Source organism: Phyllobates terribilis, unplaced genomic scaffold (assembly GCF_046119375.1).
Source record: "Phyllobates terribilis strain yellow unplaced genomic scaffold, ASM4611937v1 Scaffold_8__6_contigs__length_399053987, whole genome shotgun sequence".
Lineage (NCBI taxonomy): Eukaryota > Metazoa > Chordata > Amphibia > Anura > Dendrobatidae > Phyllobates > Phyllobates terribilis.
In genome coordinates this window covers 376,664,740-376,689,414 of record NW_027362768.1, presented here as the reverse complement: position 1 = coordinate 376,689,414, position 24,675 = coordinate 376,664,740, and the positions used below count along the sequence as shown (strand labels likewise).

Below are 24,675 nucleotides of genomic sequence, written 5' to 3'. Positions count from 1 at the left end.
CTAACATCTCCCTACAGCTGAGGGTTTGCTACATTTGCAACCAGTCTAGACAATCCTCCATAATATGGACAGCCAGGGCTCCAGATTGATACCCTTTTGGCCACGTTCACACGTTCCGTATTTGGTCAGTATTTTGCATCAGTATTTGTAAGCCAAAACCAGGAGTGGGAGAAAAATGCAGAATTAGTGACGTGTTTCTATGAGACTTTTCCTCTAGTTCCACTCCTGATTTTGGCTTACAAATACTGAACGTGTGAACGTGGCCTTACCTCCACAGATAGTCGTAACAAAGGCTGTGAACAATCTTACATTCTGGTGTCAATGGTCCCGTGCTTGGACTGTGTCTGCCTTTACACCTCTCTGTTACCCACGTCTCTCTTCTTGAAGGAGCGGGAGGAAGTTTACTCAGTCCATAAACTTCGCCACTTTGCTTCCTTTTTTACTAGAACAAGTAATAAAACACGATCCCATTCCTGTAAGTCTGCGGCAAACTTGACAATGGCGACCTGGAAACTTGACGTGCGCAATGACATAATTCCCCCTTAAATCAAACACTGGGTTTTATTGTCTCTTGTGACTGGATACAAAGTAACTTTTTTTTTGCTACATATGTACTTGTTTAGTTTTTTTGGGTTCCACAAGGCATCGCTCAGGCATCTTTGACAACGTATGCTGATTTTTTTTTATTGTGGCCACCTTTGGACAAACTGCTTACAAGGAGTAAAGCAATGCAAAATCACAAGGGAGTCACATCAGGGAGGCACCAGGCAAGTGCTTCATGCCTGCCTAATTGGGCATCATGCCCCCTGATGCCACATGTCTCTGATGCTTTTATCCTACTGTGCTGAGATAATACAGGAAACTGATGCAAAGAAAAAAACTTGAATTAGAAGCAGCTGTAGAACTACAAGTGCCAGCATGGCAGACTGAGGACCTCTTACAACTCTCACACCCACAGCTATAAATAAACTACACGAGGTCAGTTATGCTGGGCATGCCCCTGGTGCAACAGAAGGGTCATCCACAGCAAAAGGTCAGTCCTGGGTTTGCAAAGGTGACGTGCGTGGGAACAGAATAACATATGTCTTACAATTATGGAGGAGCGACCTCAGCGGATTCCAAGGGAATTTCACATCTTTAAAGACTGGTCATTCTTAAAGCAACAGGCTTTAGGCAAAAAGGCATTTTTTTAATTGCTCAATCACCTTCCCGAAGTCATCCGTGATTAATCGCCTAATTTTTTTATTTATTTAGCAAATTTAAAAAGCCAGGGGCAATCCGAGATTGGAAGCGCAAAGTTCCAGACTAAAGTGCGGTTATCCATCTGCTGTAATAAATGGGATTTTAAATATATATATATATATATTGTAAATCAAGTTTTGCAACTTTATTTTTCCATTCCCCACTATTTCCAGGATGTCAGCTTGCTGTCAGTGAACATTTTTTCTTAATATTCATAAGCAGATATAATACTTCTCACAGATGATTCAGTATACACAATCCTGTATTGAAGAGGACCTGTCACTAGGACAAAAGTAGCCAGTTTGCACTCTTATTTTATTCTTGCTGCTCCCATATATTCTGTTTTTTGTTTTTAAAATGTATTACACATTATACATAAAAAAAAATAAAAAACAAATACTCAGGGGAGCAGCATGAATAATAACAAAAACTGCCCATTTTTGATCTGGTGTCAGGTCCTCTTTAACTACATAGCCTGGACTCCAGACTGATACATTGCTGCAAACTACTACAACTTGGAGATATAGAAATGCTCCTGATGTGTAAAACTTACAGACAATTGTCTAGACTTGATACAACTGAAATAAACCCTCAGGAATGAGAAGTGTTAGGTCTGTTAAGGTTATGTGCGCACGATCAGTATTTGCTTGCAGAAATCTCTGCAGCGTTTCTGCAAGGTTCTGGACCTCTTGGCAGCAAAAACGCTGCGGAAAATTGCCTGCAAGATTTGCCATGCGTTTTTTCCAATGTATTTTATAGGAAAAACGCAGGCAAAAACGCACAAAGAATGGACATGCTGCTTCTTTTTCCGCACATGAAATTCAGTCAGGAAAAATCCTAATCATGTGCACAGATCTTGCAAAACGTCATAGGATATCATGGGATAAGGTTTGCAATGCGTCTTTGGCTCCAATTCCGCAAGGAATTGCCGCATCAAAAACGCACCCTGTGCACATACCCTTATAGGTTTTTTAGTCTCTAGATATAAACGGAAATCATCCCATTAACTGACAACAAGCAGAGATCTTGAAATTGATCAGAAATTAATCCACAAAGTATATAAAAAAAGTTGCAGAACTTTTCAACTTTTTCTAAGCTGGTTTCCACACCTCAATAAGTAACTTGCTTATTGTTGGGGGTCCAACTACTGAGGCCCCCACTAATTCCAAAAACGGTGTGGTGAAATTCCCCATTAGAATGGAGGGCTGTGTTCTATTCATTGTCTATGGGATTACCGGAGATAGAATCATTGGGGGTCCCAGTGGTCAGACATCCAGGTATGAGCTATCCCGTGGATAGGTGACAACCCCTTTAATACATTAAAAAATCTAATGAGTGAAAATTATCACATGCAACATCATCGATCTTCTAGGAGTCACCCATGTAATTTAGGTCTTAAAGGGGTTTTATCATCTTTTTCTTCAGGAATGCTTCTGATGATTGACAGTTTGAACCAGCGGCATGGCTGCCCTGTTGGTCTGAACTGAGCTCTTCCCATTCTGCACACACAGACCGCTTTTCCTCTATAGCAGGGAAGAAGTACAGGTGCATCTCACTAAATTAGAATATCACCAAAAAGTTTATTTATTTCAGTTCTTCAATACAAAAAGTGAAACTCATATATTATATAGAGTCATTACACACAGAGGGATCTATTATATAGAGTCATTACAAACAGAGGGATCTATTTCACGTGGTTATTTCTGTTAATGTTGATGATTATGGCTTACAGCCAATGAAAACACAAAAGTCATTATCTTAGTAAATTAGAATTAACAAAAAACACATGCAAAGTCTTCCTAAGCGTTTAAAAAGGTTCCTTAGTCTGTTTCAGTAGGCTCCACAATCATGGGGAAGACTGCTGACTTGACAGGTGTCCAGAAGGCAGTCACTGACACACTCCACAAGGTCCCAGAGTCTGGAGGAAGAGTGGAGAGGCCACAATCCAAGCTGCTGGAGGTCTAGTGTGAAGTCTCCACAATCAGTGATGGTTTGGGGGCCATGTCATCTGCTGGTGGAGGTCCACTGTGTTTTATCAAGACCAAACTCAGTGCAGCCGTCTACCAGGACATTTTACAGCACTTCATGCTTCCCTCTGCCGACAAGCTTTTTGGAGATGGAAATGTCATTCTCCAGCAGGACTTGGCCCCTGTCCACACGGCCAAAAGTACCAATACCTGGTTTACACACAGTATCACTGTGCTTGATTGGCAGCAAACTCGCCTGACCTTAACCCCATAGAGAATCTATTATAGAGAATCTATGGGGTATTGTCAAGAGGAAGATGAGACCCCAGACCCTAAAATGCAGACGAGCTGAAGGCTGCTATCAAAGCCACCTGGGCTTCCATAACACCTCAGCAGGGCCACAGGCTGATCCCTCCATGCCACAGGCTGATCCCTCCATGCCACATTGCCGCATTGATGCAGTAATTGATGCACAAGGAGCCGACCAAGTATTGAGGCATTTACTGAACAGACATTTCAGTAGGACAGACTTTCGCATTTTAAAAACATTTTTCAAGCTGTTGTTATAAAGTATTCTAATTTACTGAGATAATGACTTTTGTGTTTTCATTGGCTGTAAGCCATAATCATCAACATTAACAGAAATAAACACGTAAAGTAGATCCCTCTGTGTGTAATGACTCTATATAATAGATCCCTCTGCGTGTAATGACTCTATATAATAGATCCCTCTGCGTGTAATGACTCTATATAATAGATCCCTCTGCGTGTAATGACTCTATATAATAGATCCCTCTGCGTGTAATGACTCTATATAATAGATCCCTCTGCGTGTAATGACTCTATATAATAGATCCCTCTGCGTGTAATGACTCTATATAATAGATCCCTCTGCGTGTAATGACTCTATATAATAGATCCCTCTGCATGTAATGACTCTATAGAATAGATCCCTCTGTGTGTAATGACTCTATAGAATAGATCCCTCTGTGTGTAATGACTCTATAGAATAGATCCCTCTGCGTGTAATGACTATATAATAGATCCCTCTGCGTGTAATGACTCTATATAATAGATCCCTCTGCGTGTAATGACTCTATATAATAGATCCCTCTGTGTGTAATGACTCTATATAATAGATCCCTCTGTGTGTAATGACTCTATAGAATAGATCCCTCTGTGTGTAATGACTCTATATAATAGATCCCTCTGTGTGTAATGACTCTATATAATAGATCCCTCTGTGTGTAATGACTATATAATAGATCCCTCTGCGTGTAATGACTCTATAGAATAGATCCCTCTGCGTGTAATGACTCTATATAATAGATCGCTCTGTGTGTAATGACTCTATATAATAGATCCCTCTGTGTGTAATGACTCTATATAATATAGGAGCTTCACTTTTTGTATTGAAGAACTGAAATAAATTAACTTTTTGATGATATTCTAATTTAGTGAGATGCACCTGTATATGGGACTGAAGGCTGACGGATCCAGACCTGCTCCAGAGAAGTGCTGGAAGTCTCTAAAGATGGCAACCATACACTGCTTGCCGAGGTATCTGGCTACTCTGAGACCACTGGGTGGCTGGTAAACTAGTCAAAGAGCTACACAGAAAAGAATGAAAAATACTAAAAGGTAAATTGTAACTTGATTGTCTTAGAGGCACTTTGCAATTTTAATCATTTAGGAACTTGAGACAACCCCTTTATACAGCAGATCTGAGCAGGAACAGAAATAGAGAGATGAATGCAATGCTCAGGATGCTGCTGCAGAACATCTTGGTGACCTAAGTGTAGCAAACAATTCTTGTTGTGCCTGCAGATACAGGAAATAGACTGATGTTCACCCAGACCTGGCAGATTAATGACAACAGCGCCCACGCCAAAGGCCTCCACCATACAATGCAAAGTGGGTCATGGTTCAATCTATTCTGCCAAACCAAAAAATGCAAGCGATCCGTGGACGCCATTTGATTTTCCATGATTCCAGTAGATCCCCCATTCCATTCTTCTAGGCTCAGTGATCCATTCCTCAACCATATTCTTGTAAAGCCACCACTATGTAGATCAAAGTGCAGACGAAAGCGGGCCAAGGCCTGAGGCTGCACTACTGACAAGTGCATCCTCCATGCTGAGATGACTTGGAGACCCTGCGTAAATGAAATCTCTAAGCTGTACCAAAGGGTTTAGACAGTGGCTGACGGAGACAGAGGACGGTCCCTGTGCAAGAGCAGTATATGGGCCCTTTGCAATCCAATAGCATCATAATGCACCATTTCTCCTGCATTGGGGGTGAATGTGGCCCCCTGACCCCTTGGACCCCTGTACTGCTGCACATGTTGCTCCAATGGTATGACCACCCTTGGGTTTAGAGAGGTATAAACCCTTGTATTGCAGATTATTAGAATTGGTCGTGGTCTTCGAAATTAGGGTGCAGATATTTATGCAACATTCCTACCATGCAGTACTACACACAGGACCCAAGGACTGTAATACCAGCAGCAGTCCTGGGTGCACATATTTATCCAACGTTCCTACCATGCAGTACTACACACAGGACCCAAGGACTGTAATACCAGCAGCACTCCCGGGTGCACATATTTATGCAATGTTCCTAGCATGCACTACTACATACAGGACCACTGGCAGACACAGACAGAAGAGGGCCCCTGTACAAGAACAATATATGGGCCCTTTGCAGCCCAAAAGCTCCTAAAAATGCAAAACTGCACTTGCTTTGGAGGTAGAAATGGGCCCCCCTTACCTCTTGGGCCCCTGTGCGGCTGCACAAGTTGCACCAATGATATGTCCGCCCCTGTACAGGACCCAAGTACTGTACCAGCAGCAGTCCCGGGTGCACATATTTATGCAATGTTCCCAGCATGCACTACTATATACAGGACCCAAGGACGGTACCAGCAGCAGCACTCCCGGGTGCACATATTTATGCAATGTTCCCAGCATGCACTACTACACACAGGACCCAAGGACTGTAATACCAGCAGCAGTCCAGGGTGCACATATTTATGCAACATTCCTACCATGCAGTACTACACACAGGACCCAAGGACTGTAACATCAGCAGCACTCCCGGGTGCACATATTTATGCAATGTTCCCAGCATGCACCGCTACACACAGGACCCAAGGGCAGTAACCCCAGCAGCAGCTCCCCATCTATAGTTCTGCATTACCTTTACCTTCAGGATGTTCTTCCTCTCGCAGCTGGGGCCACTGCCCTGCACCACACTCGCCAGCACGGACACCTCTCCACTGCCCGGGGTGACGAAGCAGCCGGTGCGCGCCCCGCGGATCTTGCGCCCCACTTCCTCCAGCCCGTAAGCGCAGAGCGCAGCCTCCTTCTTCCCCTCGAACAGCCCGAATATCCGGCCCGGCTCCGCGTACACGGAGAGCAGGCGCCCGTACAGAGCGCCCAGGGGCCCCTCGCAGCGCAGCCGCAGTTGGATGTAGGACTCGGTGAGCTTACGCGGTTCTCCCCGGGGGTCCGGCTTCAGGCAGATCCGCGCCAGCACGCTGCTGGGTAAGCTCTCCTTCTCCGTGGAGGCGGGCTCTACATTCATGGCCAGGTAGCCGAAGCCGCCCTGCAGGAACGCGCGCACGAACACCATGCGGTTCTGCACCTTGCTGCCCTGCTTCACCTTGAAGATGTTATCATCCGAGGGGCTAATGTCAAAGGTGAAGAGGCGGGCGGGCAGGCTGGTGTTCAGTGCCCGGATGGAGATCTCAGGGCTGTTCTCAAAGCGCAGGTCCGCCACACTGTTGTTCCAGGAGAAGAACTGGCTCCCGTAGCCGGTGTAGGTGGCCCCCACCAGGAGCCGGGTGTCCCCCTCTGGGCTCCTGAGCAGCAGCCCCACCGTGGAGGCGTTGGGGTGGTTGGCAGCCACGTTCAGCATGCTGGGCACCACATTGCGCGGGGGGAACGCCACCGCGCGCTGCGTTATGTTGCCCAGGACGCGCAGTTCACACAGTCCTTGGTGAATGGAGCCGCAAGCCAGGAGGAGCCGCTGCTCCGAGTCCAGCTCCAGGATCTTGTTATAATTGGGGGTCCAGGTCTTGGGGAACTCGCAGTAGGACTCCGGGATCTGGGGGGCATGGCACAGGGGGGAGTCCTGCACAGGTCCGGTGGGCTCCTCCAGCTCCGGCCGTAGATCCCTGCTCAGCTGGTACAGGTGATTGACAGCAGCCAGGTACACCCGCTGTCCTGCACCGTCCACGATGAAGTTGTTGGTGGGTTGGCTGCAGTGGAACCTGTTGATCAGTTCAAGCCCAAAAGCCGGAGCTAGAAGCAGGAGGAGCGCGATGGCGAGTGCTGGAGCCATGAGGGCACAGGGCAGCTCAGCCGGTCCTGGCACAGTCCTGCATGGCACCAGGGGGGCACAGCTGTCTCTGCTGCTGGAGCTGTCTCTGCTCCTGGATCCCTCTACTAAACTGATGCTCAGTGTGTCAGCCCCCCAGCTCTCAGCTCACTGACCCTCCCCCTCTCCACTCCTCCTGCTCTCCCCTCTGCTCCACTCTCATTTGTTCTCTAACTTTGCAGACTGTCACATATGCCTGTAGCCCCCTGTCTCTTCCCCTCTCCCCCAGCTCTGCAGTCTCTCCCTCCTCACCACTATGTTCCCCAGCTTTGTCATGTGAGAATGATTACATTTTGCATTTTTTTCTTCCTTTTGTTCCTAATGTTGCAAAAATAAACTTTGTCACCCTAAATAAGTCAGAACAATGAGTAATGCAAGATGGAGGCGGGGAGGGGGGGGTGACTGGGGTGTATGTGGACTTTAGGGTCTCTAACAGAAATTTCCTCCTGGTATCCCTTTCCTAGAAACCAGTTGGATAAGGGAGTGGCACAGGGTGGGTATGGTGTGTGGCACTGTGCATTGTCTGCTGGGCAGATCCTAATTGTACCAGGCATGATATGGAAGTCATTAAATGCAGTTTTCATCTCAGGCAGAGTAAGCTTACAGCTACAATGGTAGAACGTCAAGTCCCAACACAATGGCTAATCTACTGGATGAAGAACTACAAGTCTCAGCAGAGCGCAATGTAAAAGGTCTGTGCTTATTGGTTGTAGAACTACAAGTCTCAGCAGAGTGACCTGTAAGTCATCTGTATATTCACTGTAGAACTAAAAGTCTCAGCACAATTGATTGTAAGTGGCATGTGCCTATTAGCTGCAGAACTACAAGTCTCAGCACAGTGGCTGGTATGTAGTCTGTGTATTGGCTGTAGAACTACAACTTTCAGCACAATTGATTGTAAGTGGTCTGTGCCTATTGGCTGTAGAATGATACGTCTCAGCATAAGAGCTTGTAAGTTGCCTGTGCCTCTTGGCTGTAGAACTACAAGTCTCAGCATAGTGGCTTGTATGTAGTCTGTGTAGTGGCTGTTCTCAGCATAGTGGCATGTAAAGTGCCTGTGCCTATTGGTAAGGAACTACAAGTCTCAGCACAATTGAGTATACGTGGCCTGTGCCTATTAGCTGCAGAACTACAAGTCTCAGCATAGGGGCATGTAAAGTGCCTGTGCCTATTAGCTGCAGAACTACAAGTCTCAACACATTGGCTTGTAAATTGCCTCTGCCTATTGGCTGTAGAACTACAAGTCTCAGCACAATTGATTGTAAGTGGTCTGTGGCTATTGGCTGTAGAACTACAAGTCTCAGCACAATTGATTGTAAGTGGTCTGTGTCTATTGGCTGTTGAACTACAAGTCTCAGCACAATGGCTTGTATGCAGTCTGTGTATTGGCTGTAGAACTACAAGTCTCAGCACAATTGAATATACGTGGCCTGTGCCTATTGCCTGTGGAACTACAAGTCTCAGCATAAGGGGCTTGTAATTAGCCTGTGTCTGCCTATTGTCTGCAGCTCTGCCCCCACCTGGCTTCTGCCATTTATAGTCCTGGTGTTTTCTTGTAGCCACTTTTGTGGCTCCTCAGGTTTCAGGGCCCAGGTGCAACTGCTACCTCTGCACTACAAATCCCAGCAAAATGATCACAGATTCTGGGAAATTGTCCCCTTAATCTCAATTTGGGGGCTTTTGACCCAGTTACCATGGTGTAATTCCGACACTCCATGATCAGGATGGTGAAATAACATTTCTGGAAAATCTGATTTTTTTTGCAGTGTCTTCTTTGTGGAAACTAAAAAAAACTAAAAAGAAGCCGAAAAAAAACCAAAACTTATAAAAATAATAACAAAAACATAAAAAAATAATCAGCTGCTGAAACGAGAAATCTAATGGGAACTTCTATGGAAATGAGTAGAAAGTCTCCGGCTGGCAGGGTGCAGGTGGGCTGTCATGTGGAGGTTCCTACCTTAGTGTAGGGGTTGCAGCAGGGTGCAGGTGGGCTGTCATGTGGAGGTTCCTACCTTAGTGTAGGGGCTGCAGCAGGGTGCAGGTGGGCTGTCATGTGGAGGTTCCTACCTTAGTGTAGGGGCTGCAGCAGGGTGCAGGTGGGCTGTCATGTGGAGGTTCCTACCTTAGTGTAGGGGCTGCAGCAGGGTGCAGGTGGGCTGTCATGTGGAGGTTCCTACCTTAGTGTAGGGGCTGCAGCAGGGTGCCGGTGGGCTGTCATGTGGAGGTGCCTACCTTAGTTTAGGGGCTGCAGCAGGGTGCAGGTGGGCTGTCATGTGGAGGTTCCTACCTTAGTGTAGGGGCTGCAGCAGGGTGCAGGTGGGCTGTCATGTGGAGGTTCCTACCTTAGTGTAGGGGCTGCAGCAGGGTGCAGGTGGGCTGTCATGTGGAGGTTCCTACCTTAGTGTAGGGGCTGCAGACGGCCTCCCCTAAGAGTGGAATGTGGCTGTGGAGCAAAAAATTGGGGAGCAATAAAAATAAAGTGTACCCTGGTGGCATAATTCTACATCTGACCTGCAGGGTGGCTCCCTCCAGTAGGTGGCACTAGTGAGATAGCTTTCTTTCCTTCATGGAGAGAGCTCATTTGCATATTTTCCCATGGAGAATTGCCATATTCATTTGGTCTCCATAAGGAAAGGCACTCCTACCCACCAAAGTTGCATACATGGTTGTTTTCTATAGTACTGTCCCAAGATTGCCCCAAATTCCATCCACAAGGGGGCACTATGAGCAAAATACAAGGTATTGGGCATAAGTTACCCGGACTGGCATTGCACAATATAAGTGGCAGTTGCCATATTTATCCTGCATGATGCAATGTATCATTCAGAGCGGTGATTGGTGCCCGTCCACTACACTCCTGGCATCACTTCTTGTGTGATCTCATCATATACCCGCGAATGTCACAAGACGCAGAACTGGCAAATGTCCTGGTATTGGCTAAAAAAAATCAAATTCCTTGGTGTGCCGCGAGCTAGGAATCTCCGCAAATAGATACGGTAGTCATATAGCGTATACCCTGCGGCAATGGGGTCATTGGGTCAATCCCTGGGCCGGGCATCATCTGCATGCCCCCATCCGGGTCACTGGAATGGTGAGTTCTGCCTCTTAGATGCAGAGATTTACCCCTGGTTCCTTTTTCCCCAAAAATGTTATTCTTTTGTGTCAGTCTCTACTGCCCTCCTAGCATTAAATTCATGAACCAAGAGGCTCAGGATGAACAGATAATTGAAATCGAGTGAGGATTCCCATTTTCCTTGTAGATTGAATAACATGATTTGAGGCTGAAAAGCTGAGGCAGCAGAAATATTTTTCGTGGTACGTAATGATCCGTGCTCGGACTGAAGGGGTTAAATCTTGTCGGAGTTACTGGAGAGCTGACACAGTCCCGGCCCGGCCTTGACTCTCAGATAAAAATAAATGATCTAAAATTATCTGCAGATCCAATGAAGACAGGACCACAGCGCCCCCAATGGTTGCCAAAGGGGGCTATAACAGTGGCCATATTCGTAGTCACCCAGCTTTCCCAGAAAGAGAGAAATGACAGATAAGGACGATCAAAAGACTCAAGAGTTACTAGAATTAAAGGGGCAACGCACTCGCCCAGCTCCACCGCACTCGCCCCGCTCCACCGTACATGATGCGGATTAAGGACGGGGAGGGGGTTTGGCAACTGTGAAGGATCCACGCCTGGCGGTTTACAGAACAGTCTCAAAAATAAGATTATCAATCCTGAAGGTGTCAACACAAGTAAATGTGTCACAGTGCGTACCGCGCCACGTCTGAACGAGTCACCAGCTGCCAGGGGGAACGAGCAGGAATCTGTGTCAGTGCTAATGTGTGACAAGTATATGGCAGCACCACAACCTGCCAGTCTACCCGGGCACAGCGCTGATACCGCAACCAGGTAACCGGAGGAATTCAGTTTACAACCTGCCTAAAAATAACCGAAAGATTCACAAGAGCTGAGAAATAGCAGATTATAGTAGTTATATTCTTGTACATAGGAGCAGTATTATAGTAGTTATATTCTTGTACATAGGGGCAGTATTATAGTAGTTATATTCTTGTACATAGGCGGCAGTATTATAGTAGTTATATTCTTGTACATAGGAGCAGTATTATAGTAGTTATATTCTTGTACATAGGAGCAGTATTATAGTAGTTATATTCTTGTACATAGGGGGCAGTATTGTAGTTATATTCTTGTACATAGGGGCAGTATTATAGTAGTTATATTCTTGTACATAGGGGGCAGTATTATAGTAGTTATATTCTTGTATATAGGGGGCAGTATTATAGTAGTTATATTCTTGTATATAGGGGCAGTATTATAGTAGTTATATTCTTGTACATAGGAGCAGTATTATAGTAGTTATATTCTTGTACATAGGGGCAGTATTATAGTAGTTATATTCTTGTACATAGGAGCCGTATTATAGTAGTTATATTCTTGTACATAGGAGCAGTATTATAGTAGTTATATTCTTGTACATAGGAGCAGCATTATAGTAGTTATATTCTTGTACATAGGGGCAGTATTATAGTAGTTATATTCTTGTATATAAGGGGCAGTATTATAGTAGTTATATTCTTGTATATAGGGGCAGTATTATAGTAGTTATATTCTTGTACATAGGAGCAGCATTGTAGTAGTTATATTCTTGTACATAGGGGCAGTATTATAGTAGTTATATTCTTGTACATAGGAGGCAGTATTATAGTAGTTATATTCTTGTACATAGGGGGCAGTATTATAGTAGCTATATTCTTGTACATAGGAGCAGTATTATAGTAGTTATATTCTTGTACATAGGAGCAGTATTATAGTAGTTATATTCTTGTACATAGGAGCAGTATTATAGTAGTTATATTCTTGTACATAGGGGGCAGTATTATAGTAGTTATATTCTTGTATATAGAAGCAATATTATAGTAGTTATATTCTTGTCTATAGGGAGCAGTATTTTAGTAGGTATATTCTTGTACATAGGGGGCAGTATTATAGTAGTTATATTCTTGTATATAGGAGCAGTATTATAGTAGTTATATACTTGTCTATAGGGAGCAGTATTATAGTAGTTATATTCTTGTACATAGGGAGCAGTATTATAGTAGTTATATTCTTGTACATAGGGAGCAGTATTATAGTAGTTATATTCTTGTACATAGGAGCAGCATTAGAGTAGTTATATTCTTGTACATAGGGGGCAGTATTATAGTAGTTATATTGTACATAGGAGCAGTATTATAGTAGTTGTATTCTTGTACATAGGGAGCAGAATTATAGTAGTTATATTCTTGTACATAAGGAGCAGTATTATAGTAGTTATATTCTTGTACATAGGGGGCAGTATTATAGTAGTTATATTCTTCTACATAGGAGCAGTATTATAGTAGTTATATTCTTGTACATAGGAGCAGTATTATAGTAGTTATATTCTTGTACATAGGGGGCAGTATTATAGTAGTTATATTCTTGTACATAGAAGCAGTATTATAGTAGTTATATTCTTGTTTATAGGGGTCAGTATTAGAGTAGTTATATTCTTGTACATAGGAGCAGTATTATAGTAGTTATATTCTTATACATAGGGAGCAGTATTATAGTAGTTATATTCTTGTACATAGGGAGCAGTATTATAGTAGTTATATTCTTGTATATAGGGGCAGTATTATAGTAGTTATATTCTTGTACATAGGGGCAGTATTATAGCAGTTGTATTCTTGTACATAGGGGGCAGTATTATAGCAGCTATATTCTTATATATAGGAGCAGTATTAAAGTAGTTATATTGTTGTACATAGGGAGCAGTATTATAGTAGTTATATTCTTGTATATAGGGGGCAGTATTATAGTAGTTATATTCTTGCACATAGGGAGCAGTATTATAGTAGTTATATTCTTATACATAGGAGCAGTATTATAGTAGTTGTATTCTTGTACATAGGGAGCAGTATTATAGTAGTTGTATTCTTGTACATAGGGAGCAGTATTATAGTAGTTATATTCTTGCACATAGGGAGCAGTATTATAGTAGTTATATTCTTGTACATAGGAGCAGTATTAGAGTAGTTATATTCTTGTACATAGGGGGCAGTATTATAGTAGTTATATTCTTGTACATAGGAGCAGTATTATAGTAGTTATATTCTTGTACATAGGAGCAGTATTATAGTAGTTATATTCTTGTACAAAGGGTCGGTATTATAGTAGTTATATTCTTGTACATAGGAGCAGTATTATAGTAGTTATATTCTTGTACATAGGAGCAGTATTATAGTAGTTATATTCTTGTACATAGGAGCAGTATTATAGTAGTTGTAACGGGTCTGGGAGGCGGAACCACTGAGCTACTATACAAGGGGGCAGTCCTTGTAAGGGAGCGGGTGGCGACCAGGGAAGACGGGCAGGAGGTCACAGCAGGTGACCGGGACAGTCTCTGAGTGAACGGGCTGGAGGTCACGGCAAGTGACCGGGGCAGTCTCTGGATGAACGGGCTGATGGTCACGGCAAGTGACCGGGGCAGTCTCTGAATGAACGGGCAGATGGTCACGGCAAGTGACCGGGGCAGTCTCTGGATGAACGGGCAGATGGTCACGGCAAGTGACCGGGGCAGTCTCTGGATGAACGGGCAGATGGTCACGGCAAGTGACCGGGGCAGTCTCTGGATGAACGGGCAGATGGTCACGGCAAGTGACCGGGGCAGTCTCTAGGTAAAGGGTTGGTACGACCTGTGGCGGCTGATGATAGACGTGAGCTCCCAGGTGAGCAGGCAAGAGTCTCTGGATGAACGGGTGGTCACAACATGTGACGGCGGAGCCTCCAGGAAGACCAACAGACAGGCGGCAGATGAGCGCTCCCAGGTGAGCGGGCAGAAGTCTCTGGACAGGCGGGTGGTCACAGCACGTGACGGCAGAGCCTCCAGGTAGGCTAGCAGACAGGCAGCAGATGAGCGCTCCCAGGTGAGCGAGCAGGAGTCACTGGACAGGCAGGTGGTCACAGCACGTGACGGCGGAGCCTCCAGGTAGACTAGCAGGCAGGTAGCTGGTGTGTGCTCCCAGGTGAGCGGGCAAGCTGGTCCATAGACAGACTGACAGGAGTTGGAAGGCAGACCGTCGGACCTCAGGCAAGCAGGCAGGTGGCTGATGTGCGCTCCCAGGTGAGCGGGCAGGCTGGTCCTTAGACAGACTGACAGGAGTAGTAAGGCAGACCGTCGGACCTCAGACTAGCAGGCAGGTAGCAGATAATCAGGCAGGAATCTGGCAGGTAACTGGCAACGGGACCTGAGGGCTGAAGCAGAGTAGAACAGTGCAACAACATTGCTCGGGCACCTCCATTTTGGAGGAGGTGCCTTATATATGGTGAAGTCCTCCGGCCATTGGCCGGGGACTCCTTAGGACGGCGCGCGCGGCCCCTTTAAGAGGGAGGGAGAGAGCGCGCGCGCGCCCTAAGCACAGTGTCCGGGAAGGAGCGCGCGCTGCCAGCAGAGCGGGAGGAGGACGCCGGGCACGGAGCAGGGAGGTGAGGGGAACAGCGTCCCTGCCTGGCAGAGGGCAGGGACGCCGGCGCTACAGTAGTTATATTCTTGTTTATAGGGGTCAGTATTATAGTAGCTATATTCTTGTACATAGGAGCAGTATTATAGTAGTTATATTCTTGTACATAGGGAGCAGTATTATAGTAGTTATATTCTTGTACATAGGGAGCAGTATTATAGTAGTTATATTCTTGTACATAGGAGCAGCATTAGAGTAGTTATATTCTTGTACATAGGGGGCAGTATTATAGTAGTTATATTGTACATAGGAGCAGTATTATAGTAGTTGTATTCTTGTACATAGGGAGCAGAATTATAGTAGTTATATTCTTGTACATAAGGAGCAGTATTATAGTAGTTATATTCTTGTACATAGGGGGCAGTATTATAGTAGTTATATTCTTCTACATAGGAGCAGTATTATAGTAGTTATATTCTTGAACATAGGAGCAGTATTATAGTAGTTATATTCTTGTACATAGGGGGCAGTATTATAGTAGTTATATTCTTGTACATAGAAGCAGTATTATAGTAGTTATATTCTTGTTTATAGGGGTCAGTATTAGAGTAGTTATATTCTTGTACATAGGAGCAGTATTATAGTAGTTATATTCTTGTACATAGGAGCAGTATTATAGTAGTTATATTCTTATACATAGGTAGCAGTATTATAGTAGTTATATTCTTGTACATAGGGAGCAGTATTATAGTAGTTATATTCTTGTATATAGGGGCAGTATTATAGTAGTTATATTCTTGTACATAGGGGCAGTATTATAGCAGTTGTATTCTTGTACATAGGGGGCAGTATTATAGCAGCTATATTCTTATATATAGGAGCAGTATTAAAGTAGTTATATTGCTGTACATAGGGAGCAGTATTATAGTAGTTATATTCTTGTATATAGGGGGCAGTATTATAGTAGTTATATTCTTGTATATAGGGAGCAGTATTATAGTAGTTATATTCCTGTACATAGGGAGCAATATTATAGCAGTTATATTCTTATATATAGGAGCAGTATTATAGTAGTTATATTCTTGTACATAGGGAGCAGTATTATAGTAGTTATATTCTTGTATATAGGGAGCAGTATTATAGTAGTTATATTCTTGTACATAGGAGCAGTATTATAGTAGTTGTATTCTTGTACATAGGGAGCAGTATTATAGTAGTTATATTCTTGTACATAGGGAGCAGTATTATAGTAGTTATATTCTTGTACATAGGAGCAGTATTAGAGTAGTTATATTCTTGTACATAGGGGGCAGTATTATAGTAGTTATATTCTTCTACATAGGAGCAGTATTATAGTAGTTATATTCTTGTACATAGGGTCGGTATTATAGTAGTTATATTCTTGTACATAGGAGCAGTATTATAGTAGTTATATTCTTGAACATAGGGTCGGTATTATAGTAGTTATATTCTTGTACATAGGAGCAGTATTATAGTAGTTATATTCTTGTACATAGTAGGCAGTATTATAGTAGTTATATTCTTGTACATAGAAGCAGTATTATAGTAGTTATATTCTTGTTTATAGGGGTCAGTATTATAGTAGCTATATTCTTGTACATAGGAGCAGTATTATAGTAGTTATATTCTTGTACATAGGAGCAGTATTATAGTAGTTATATTCTTATACATAGGGAGCAGTATTATAGTAGTTATATTCTTGTACATAGAGGGCAGTATTATAGTAGTTATATTCTTGTACATAGGGGCAGTATTATAGTAGTTATATTCTTGTACATAGGAGCAGTATTATAATAGTTATATTCTTGTACATAGGGGGCAGTATTATAGTAGTTATATTCTTGTACATAGGAGCAGTATTATAGTAGTTATATTCTTGTACATAGGAGCAGTATTATAGTGGTTATATTCTTGTACATAGGAGCAGTATTATAGTAGTTATATTCTTGTACATAGGGAGCAGTATTATAGTAGTTATATTCTTGTACATAGAAGCAGTATTATAGTAGTTATATTCTTGTTTATAGGGGTCAGTATTATAGTAGTTATATTCTTGTACATAGGAGCAGTATTATAGTAGTTATATTTTTGTACATAGAAGCAGTATTATAGTAGTTATATTCTTATACATAGGGAGCAGTATTATAGTAGTTATATTCTTCTACATAGGGAGCAGTATTATAGTAGTTATATTCATGTATATAGGGGCAGTATTATAGTAGTTATATTCTTGTACATAGGGGCAGTATTATAGTAGTTATATTCTTCTACATAGGGGCAGTATTATAGTAGTTATATTCTTGTACATAGGGGCAGTATTATTGTAGTTATATTCTTCTACATAGGGAGCAGTATTATAGTAGTTATATTCTTGTATATAGGGGCAGTATTATAGTAGTTATATTCTTGAACATAAGGGCAGTATTATAGTAGTTATATTCTTGTACATAGGGGCAGTATTATAGTAGTTATATTTTTGTACATAGGAGCAGTATTATAGTAGTTATATTCTTATACATAGGGAGCAGTATTATTGTAGTTATATTCTTCTACATAGGGAGCAGTATTATAGTAGTTATATTCTTGTACATAGGGGGCAGTATTATAGTAGTTATATTCTTGTATATAGGGGCAGTATTATAGTAGTTATATTCTTGTACATAAGGGCAGTATTATAGTAGTTATATTCTTGTACATAGGGGCAGTATTATAGTAGTTATATTCTTGTACATAAGGCCAGTATTATAGTAGTTATATTCTTGTACATAGGAGCAGTATTATAGCAGTTGTATTCTTGTACATAGGGTGCAGTATTATAGCAGCTATATTCTTATATATAGGAGCAGTATTAAAGCAGTTATATTGTTGTACATAGGGAGCAGTATTATAGTAGTTATATTCTTGTATATAGGGAGCAGTATTATAGTAGTTATATTCTTGTATATAGGGGCAGTATTATAGTAGTTATATTCTTGTACATAGGGAGCAGTATTATAGTAGTTATATTCTTGTACATAGGGGGCAGTATTATAATAGTTATATTCTTATCAATAGGGGGAAGTATTATAGTAGTTATATTCTTGTACATAGGGAGCAGTATTATAGTAGTTATATTCTTGTACATAGGGAGCAGTATTATAGTAGTTATATTCTTGTACATAGGAGCAGCATTAGAGTAGTTATATTCTTGTACATAGGGGGCAGTATTATAGTAGTTATATTGTACATAGGAGCAGTATTATAGTAGTTGTATTCTTGTACATAGGGAGCAGAATTATAGTAGTTATATTCTTGTACATAAGGAGCAGTATTATAGTAGTTATATTCTTGTACATAGGGGGCAGTATTATAGTAGTTATATTCTTCTACATAGGAGCAGTATTATAGTAGTTATATTCTTGTACATAGGAGCAGTATTATAGTAGTTATATTCTTGTACATAGGGGGCAGTATTATAGTAGTTATATTCTTGTACATAGAAGCAGTATTATAGTAGTTATATTCTTGTTTATAGGGAGCAGTATTATAGTAGTTATATTCATGTATATAGGGGCAGTATTATAGTAGTTATATTCTTGTACATAGGGGCAGTATTATAGTAGTTATATTCTTCTACATAGGGGCAGTATTATAGTAGTTATATTCTTGTACATAGGGGCAGTATTATTGTAGTTATATTCTTCTACATAGGGAGCAGTATTATAGTAGTTATATTCTTGTATATAGGGGCAGTATTATAGTAGTTATATTCTTGAACATAAGGGCAGTATTATAGTAGTTATATTCTTGTACATAGGGGCAGTATTATAGTAGTTATATTTTTGTACATAGGAGCAGTATTATAGTAGTTATATTCTTATACATAGGGAGCAGTATTATAGTAGTTATATTCTTGTACATAGGGGGCAGTATTATAGTAGTTATATTCTTGTATATAGGGGCAGTATTATAGTAGTTATATTCTTGTACATAAGGGCAGTATTATAGTAGTTATATTCTTGTACATAGGGGCAGTATTATAGTAGTTATATTCTTGTACATAAGGCCAGTATTATAGTAGTTATATTCTTGTACATAGGAGCAGTATTATAGCTGTTGTATTCTTGTACATAGGGTGCAGTATTATAGCAGCTATATTCTTATATATAGGAGCAGTATTAAAGCAGTTATATTGTTGTACATAGGGAGCAGTATAATAGTAGTTATATTCTTGTATATAGGGAGCAGTATTATAGTAGTTATATTCTTGTATATAGGGGCAGTATTATAGTAGTTATATTCTTGTACATAGGGAGCAGTATTATAGTAGTTATATTCTTGTACATAGGGGGCAGTATTATAAAAGTTATATTCTTATCTATAGGGGGAAGTATTATAGTAGTTATATTCTTGTACATAGGGAGCAGTATTATAGTAGTTATATTCTTGTACATAGGGAGCAGTATTATAGTAGTTATATTCTTGTACATAGGAGCAGCATTAGAGTAGTTATATTCTTGTACATAGGGGGCAGTATTATAGTAGTTATATTGTACATAGGAGCAGTATTATAGTAGTTGTATTCTTGTACATAGGGAGCAGAATTATAGTAGTTATATTCTTGTACATAAGGAGCAGTATTATAGTAGTTATATTCTTGTACATAGGGGGCAGTATTATAGTAGTTATATTCTTCTACATAGGAGCAGTATTATAGTAGTTATATTCTTGTACATAGGAGCAGTATTATAGTAGTTATATTCTTGTACATAGGGGGCAGTATTATAGTAGTTATATTCTTGTACATAGAAGCAGTATTATAGTAGTTATATTCTTGTTTATAGGGGTCAGTATTAGAGTAGTTATATTCTTGTACATAGGAGCAGTATTATAGTAGTTATATTCTTGTACATAGGAGCAGTATTATAGTAGTTATATTCTTATACATAGGTAGCAGTATTATAGTAGTTATATTCTTGTACATAGGGAGCAGTATTATAGTAGTTATATTCTTGTATATAGGGGCAGTATTATAGTAGTTATATTCTTGTACATAGGGGCAGTATTATAGCAGTTGTATTCTTGTACATAGGGGGCAGTATTATAGCAGCTATATTCTTATATATAGGAGCAGTATTAAAGTAGTTATATTGCTGTACATAGGGAGCAGTATTATAGTAGTTATATTCTTGTATATAGGGGGCAGTATTATAGTAGTTATATTCTTGTATATAGGGAGCAGTATTATAGTAGTTATATTCCTGTACATAGGGAGCAATATTATAGCAGTTATATTCTTATATATAGGAGCAGTATTATAGTAGTTATATTCTTGTACATAGGGAGCAGTATTATAGTAGTTATATTCTTGTATATAGGGAGCAGTATTATAGTAATTATATTCTTGTACATAGGAGCAGTATTATAGTAGTTGTATTCTTGTACATAGGGAGCAGTATTATAGTAGTTATATTCTTGTACATAGGGAGCAGTATTATAGTAGTTATATTCTTGTACATAGGAGCAGTATTAGAGTAGTTATATTCTTGTACATAGGGGGCAGTATTATAGTAGTTATATTCTTCTACATAGGAGCAGTATTATAGTAGTTATATTCTTGTACATAGGGTCGGTATTATAGTAGTTATATTCTTGTACATAGGAGCAGTATTATAGTAGTTATATTCTTGAACATAGGGTCGGTATTATAGTAGTTATATTCTTGTACATAGGAGCAGTATTATAGTAGTTATATTCTTGTACATAGGGGGCAGTATTATAGTAGTTATATTCTTGTACATAGAAGCAGTATTATAGTAGTTATATTCTTGTTTATAGGGGTCAGTATTATAGTAGCTATATTCTTGTACATAGAAGCAGTATTATAGTAGTTATATTCTTGTACATAGGAGCAGTATTATAGTAGTTATATTCTTATACATAGGGAGCAGTATTATAGTAGTTATATTCTTGTACATAGGGGGCAGTATTATAGTAGTTATATTCTTGTACATAGGGGCAGTATTATAGTAGTTATATTCTTGTACATAGGAGCAGTATTATAATAGTTATATTCTTGTACATAGGGGGCAGTATTATAGTAGTTATATTCTTGTACATAGGAGCAGTATTATAGTAGTTATATTCTTGTACATAGGAGCAGTATTATAGTGGTTATATTCTTGTACATAGGAGCAGTATTATAGTAGTTATATTCTTGTACATAGGGAGCAGTATTATAGTAGTTATATTCTTGTTTATAGGGGTCAGTATTATAGTAGTTATATTCTTGTACATAGGAGCAGTATTATAGTAGTTATATTTTTGTACATAGAAGCAGTATTATAGTAGTTATATTCTTATACATAGGGAGCAGTATTATAGTAGTTATATTCTTCTACATAGGGAGCAGTATTATAGTAGTTATATTCATGTATATAGGGGCAGTATTATAGTAGTTATATTCTTGTACATAGGGGCAGTATTATAGTAGTTATATTCTTCTACATAGGGGCAGTATTATAGTAGTTATATTCTTGTACATAGGGGCAGTATTATTGTAGTTATATTCTTCTACATAGGGAGCAGTATTATAGTAGTTATATTCTTGTATATAGGGGCAGTATTAGAGTAGTTATATTCTTGAACATAAGGGCAGTATTATAGTAGTTATATTCTTGTACATAGGGGCAGTATTATAGTAGTTATATTTTTGTACATAGGAGCAGTATTATAGTAGTTATATTCTTATACATAGGGAGCAGTATTATTGTAGTTATATTCTTCTACATAGGGAGCAGTATTATAGTAGTTATATTCTTGTACATAGGGGGCAGTATTATAGTAGTTATATTCTTGTATATAGGGGCAGTATTATAGTAGTTATATTCTTGTACATAAGGGCAGTATTATAGTAGTTATATTCTTGTACATAGGGGCAGTATTATAGTAGTTATATTCTTGTACATAAGGCCAGTATTATAGTAGTTATATTCTTGTACATAGGAGCAGTATTATAGCAGTTGTATTCTTGTACATAGGGTGCAGTATTATAGCAGCTATATTCTTATATATAGGAGCAGTATTAAAGCAGTTATATTGTTGTACATAGGGAGCAGTATTATAGTAGTTATATTCTTGTATATAGGGAGCAGTATTATAGTAGTTATATTCTTGTATATAGGGAGCAGTATTATAGTAGTTATATTCTTGTACATAGGGAGCAATATTATAGCAGTTATATTCTTATATATAGGAGCAGTATTATAGTAGTTATATTCTTGTACATAGGGGGCAGTATTATAGTAGTTATATTCTTGTACATAGGAGCAGTATTATAGCAGTTGTATTCTTGTACATAGGGGGCAGTATTATAGCAGCTATATTCTTATATATAGGAGCAGTATTAAAGCAGTTATATTGTTGTACATAGGGAGCAGTATTATAGTAGTTAAATTCTTGTACATAGGAGCAGTATTATAGTAGTTATATTTTTGTACATAGAAGCAGTATTATAGTAGTTATATTCTTATACATAGGGAGCAGTATTATAGTAGTTATATTCTTCTACATAGGGAGCAGTATTATAGTAGTTATATTCATGTATATAGGGGCAGTATTATAGTAGTTATATTCTTGTACATAGGGGCAGTATTATAGTAGTTATGTTCTTCTACATAGGGGCAGTATTATAGTAGTTATATTCTTGTACATAGGGGCAGTATTATTGTAGTTATATTCTTCTACATAGGGAGCAGTATTATAGTAGTTATATTCTTGTATATAGGGGCAGTATTATAGTAGTTATATTCTTGAACATAAGGGCAGTATTATAGTAGTTATATTCTTGTACATAGGGGCAGTATTATAGTAGTTATATTTTTGTACATAGGAGCAGTATTATAGTAGTTATATTCTTATACATAGGGAGCAGTATTATTGTAGTTATATTCTTCTACATAGGGAGCAGTATTATAGTAGTTATATTCTTGTACATAGGGGGCAGTATTATAGTAGTTATATTCTTGTATATAGGGGCAGTATTATAGTAGTTATATTCTTGTACATAAGGGCAGTATTATAGTAGTTATATTCTTGTACATAGGGGCAGTATTATAGTAGTTATATTCTTGTACATAAGGCCAGTATTATAGTAGTTATATTCTTGTACATAGGAGCAGTATTATAGCAGTTGTATTCTTGTACATAGGGTGCAGTATTATAGCAGCTATATTCTTATATATAGGAGCAGTATTAAAGCAGTTATATTGTTGTACATAGGGAGCAGTATTATAGTAGTTATATTCTTGTATATAGGGAGCAGTATTATAGTAGTTATATTCTTGTATATAGGGAGCAGTATTATAGTAGTTATATTCTTGTACATAGGGAGCAATATTATAGCAGTTATATTCTTATATATAGGAGCAGTATTATAGTAGTTATATTCTTGTACATAGGGGGCAGTATTATAGTAGTTATATTCTTGTACATAGGAGCAGTATTATAGCAGTTGTATTCTTGTACATAGGGGGCAGTATTATAGCAGCTATATTCTTATATATAGGAGCAGTATTAAAGCAGTTATATTGTTGTACATAGGGAGCAGTATTATAGTAGTTATATTCTTGTATATAGGGAGCAGTATTATAGTAGTTATATTCTTGTACATAGGGAGCAGTATTATAGTAGTTATATTCTTGTATATAGGGGGCAGTATTATAGTAGTTATATTCTTGTACAGTACAGACCAAAAGTTTGGACACACCTTCTCATTTAAAGATTTTTCTGTATTTTCATGACTATGAAAATTGTACATTCACAATAAAGCAGCAAAACTATGAATTAACACATGTGGAATTATATACTTAACAAAAAAGTGTGAAACAACTGAAAATATGTCTTATATTCTAGGTTCTTCAAAGTAGGCACCTTTTGCTTTGATGACTGCTTTGCACACTCTTGGCATTCTCTTGATGAGCTTCAAGAGGTAGTCACCGGAAATGGTCTTCCAACAATCTTGAAGGAGTTCCCAGAGATGCTTAGCACTTGTTGGCCCTTTTGCCTTCACTCTGCGGTCCAGCTCACCCCAAACCATCTCGATTGGGTTCAGGTCTGGTGACTGTGGAGGCCACGTCATCTGGCGTAGCCCCCCATCACTCTCCTTCTTGGTCAAATAGCCCTTACACAGCCTGGAGGTGTGTTTGGGGTCATTGTCCTGTTGAAAAATAAATTATGGTCCAACTAAACGCAAACCGGATGGAATAGCATTCAGCTGCAAGATGCTGTGGTAGCCATGCTGGTTCAGTATGCCTTCAATTTTGAAAAAATCCCCAACAGTGTCACCAGCAAAGCCCCCCCACACCATCACACCTCCTCCTCCATGCTTCACGGTGGGAACCAGGCATGTAGAGTCCATCCGTTCACCTTTTCTGCGTCGCACAAAGACACGGTGGTTGGAACCAAAGATCTCAAATTTGGACTCATCAGACCAAAGCACAGATTTCCACTGGTCTAATGTCCATTCCTTGTGTTCTTTAGCCCAAACAAGTCTCTTCTGCTTGTTGCCTGTCCTTAGCAGTGGTTTCCT

At 39.9% G+C, this 24,675-nt stretch overlaps 1 protein-coding gene across 2 annotated transcripts in view; it reads right to left on the bottom strand.

Annotated features, from left to right (window-relative positions):
* PLXND1 (plexin D1) overlaps positions 1-7,702 on the bottom strand; it is a 136,991-nt gene extending 129,289 nt beyond the window's left edge. Inside the window, exon 1 of one of the 2 annotated variants that reach the window (XM_073644999.1) lies at positions 6,408-7,702. In XM_073644999.1, coding sequence (XP_073501100.1) covers positions 6,408-7,553 — 1,146 coding nt within the window. In that variant the 5' untranslated portion in view covers positions 7,554-7,702. The remainder of the gene's footprint in view (positions 1-6,407) is intronic. The other variant, XM_073645000.1, reaches the window with a different exon arrangement.
* Between the last annotated feature and the right edge of the window lie 16,973 nt (positions 7,703-24,675).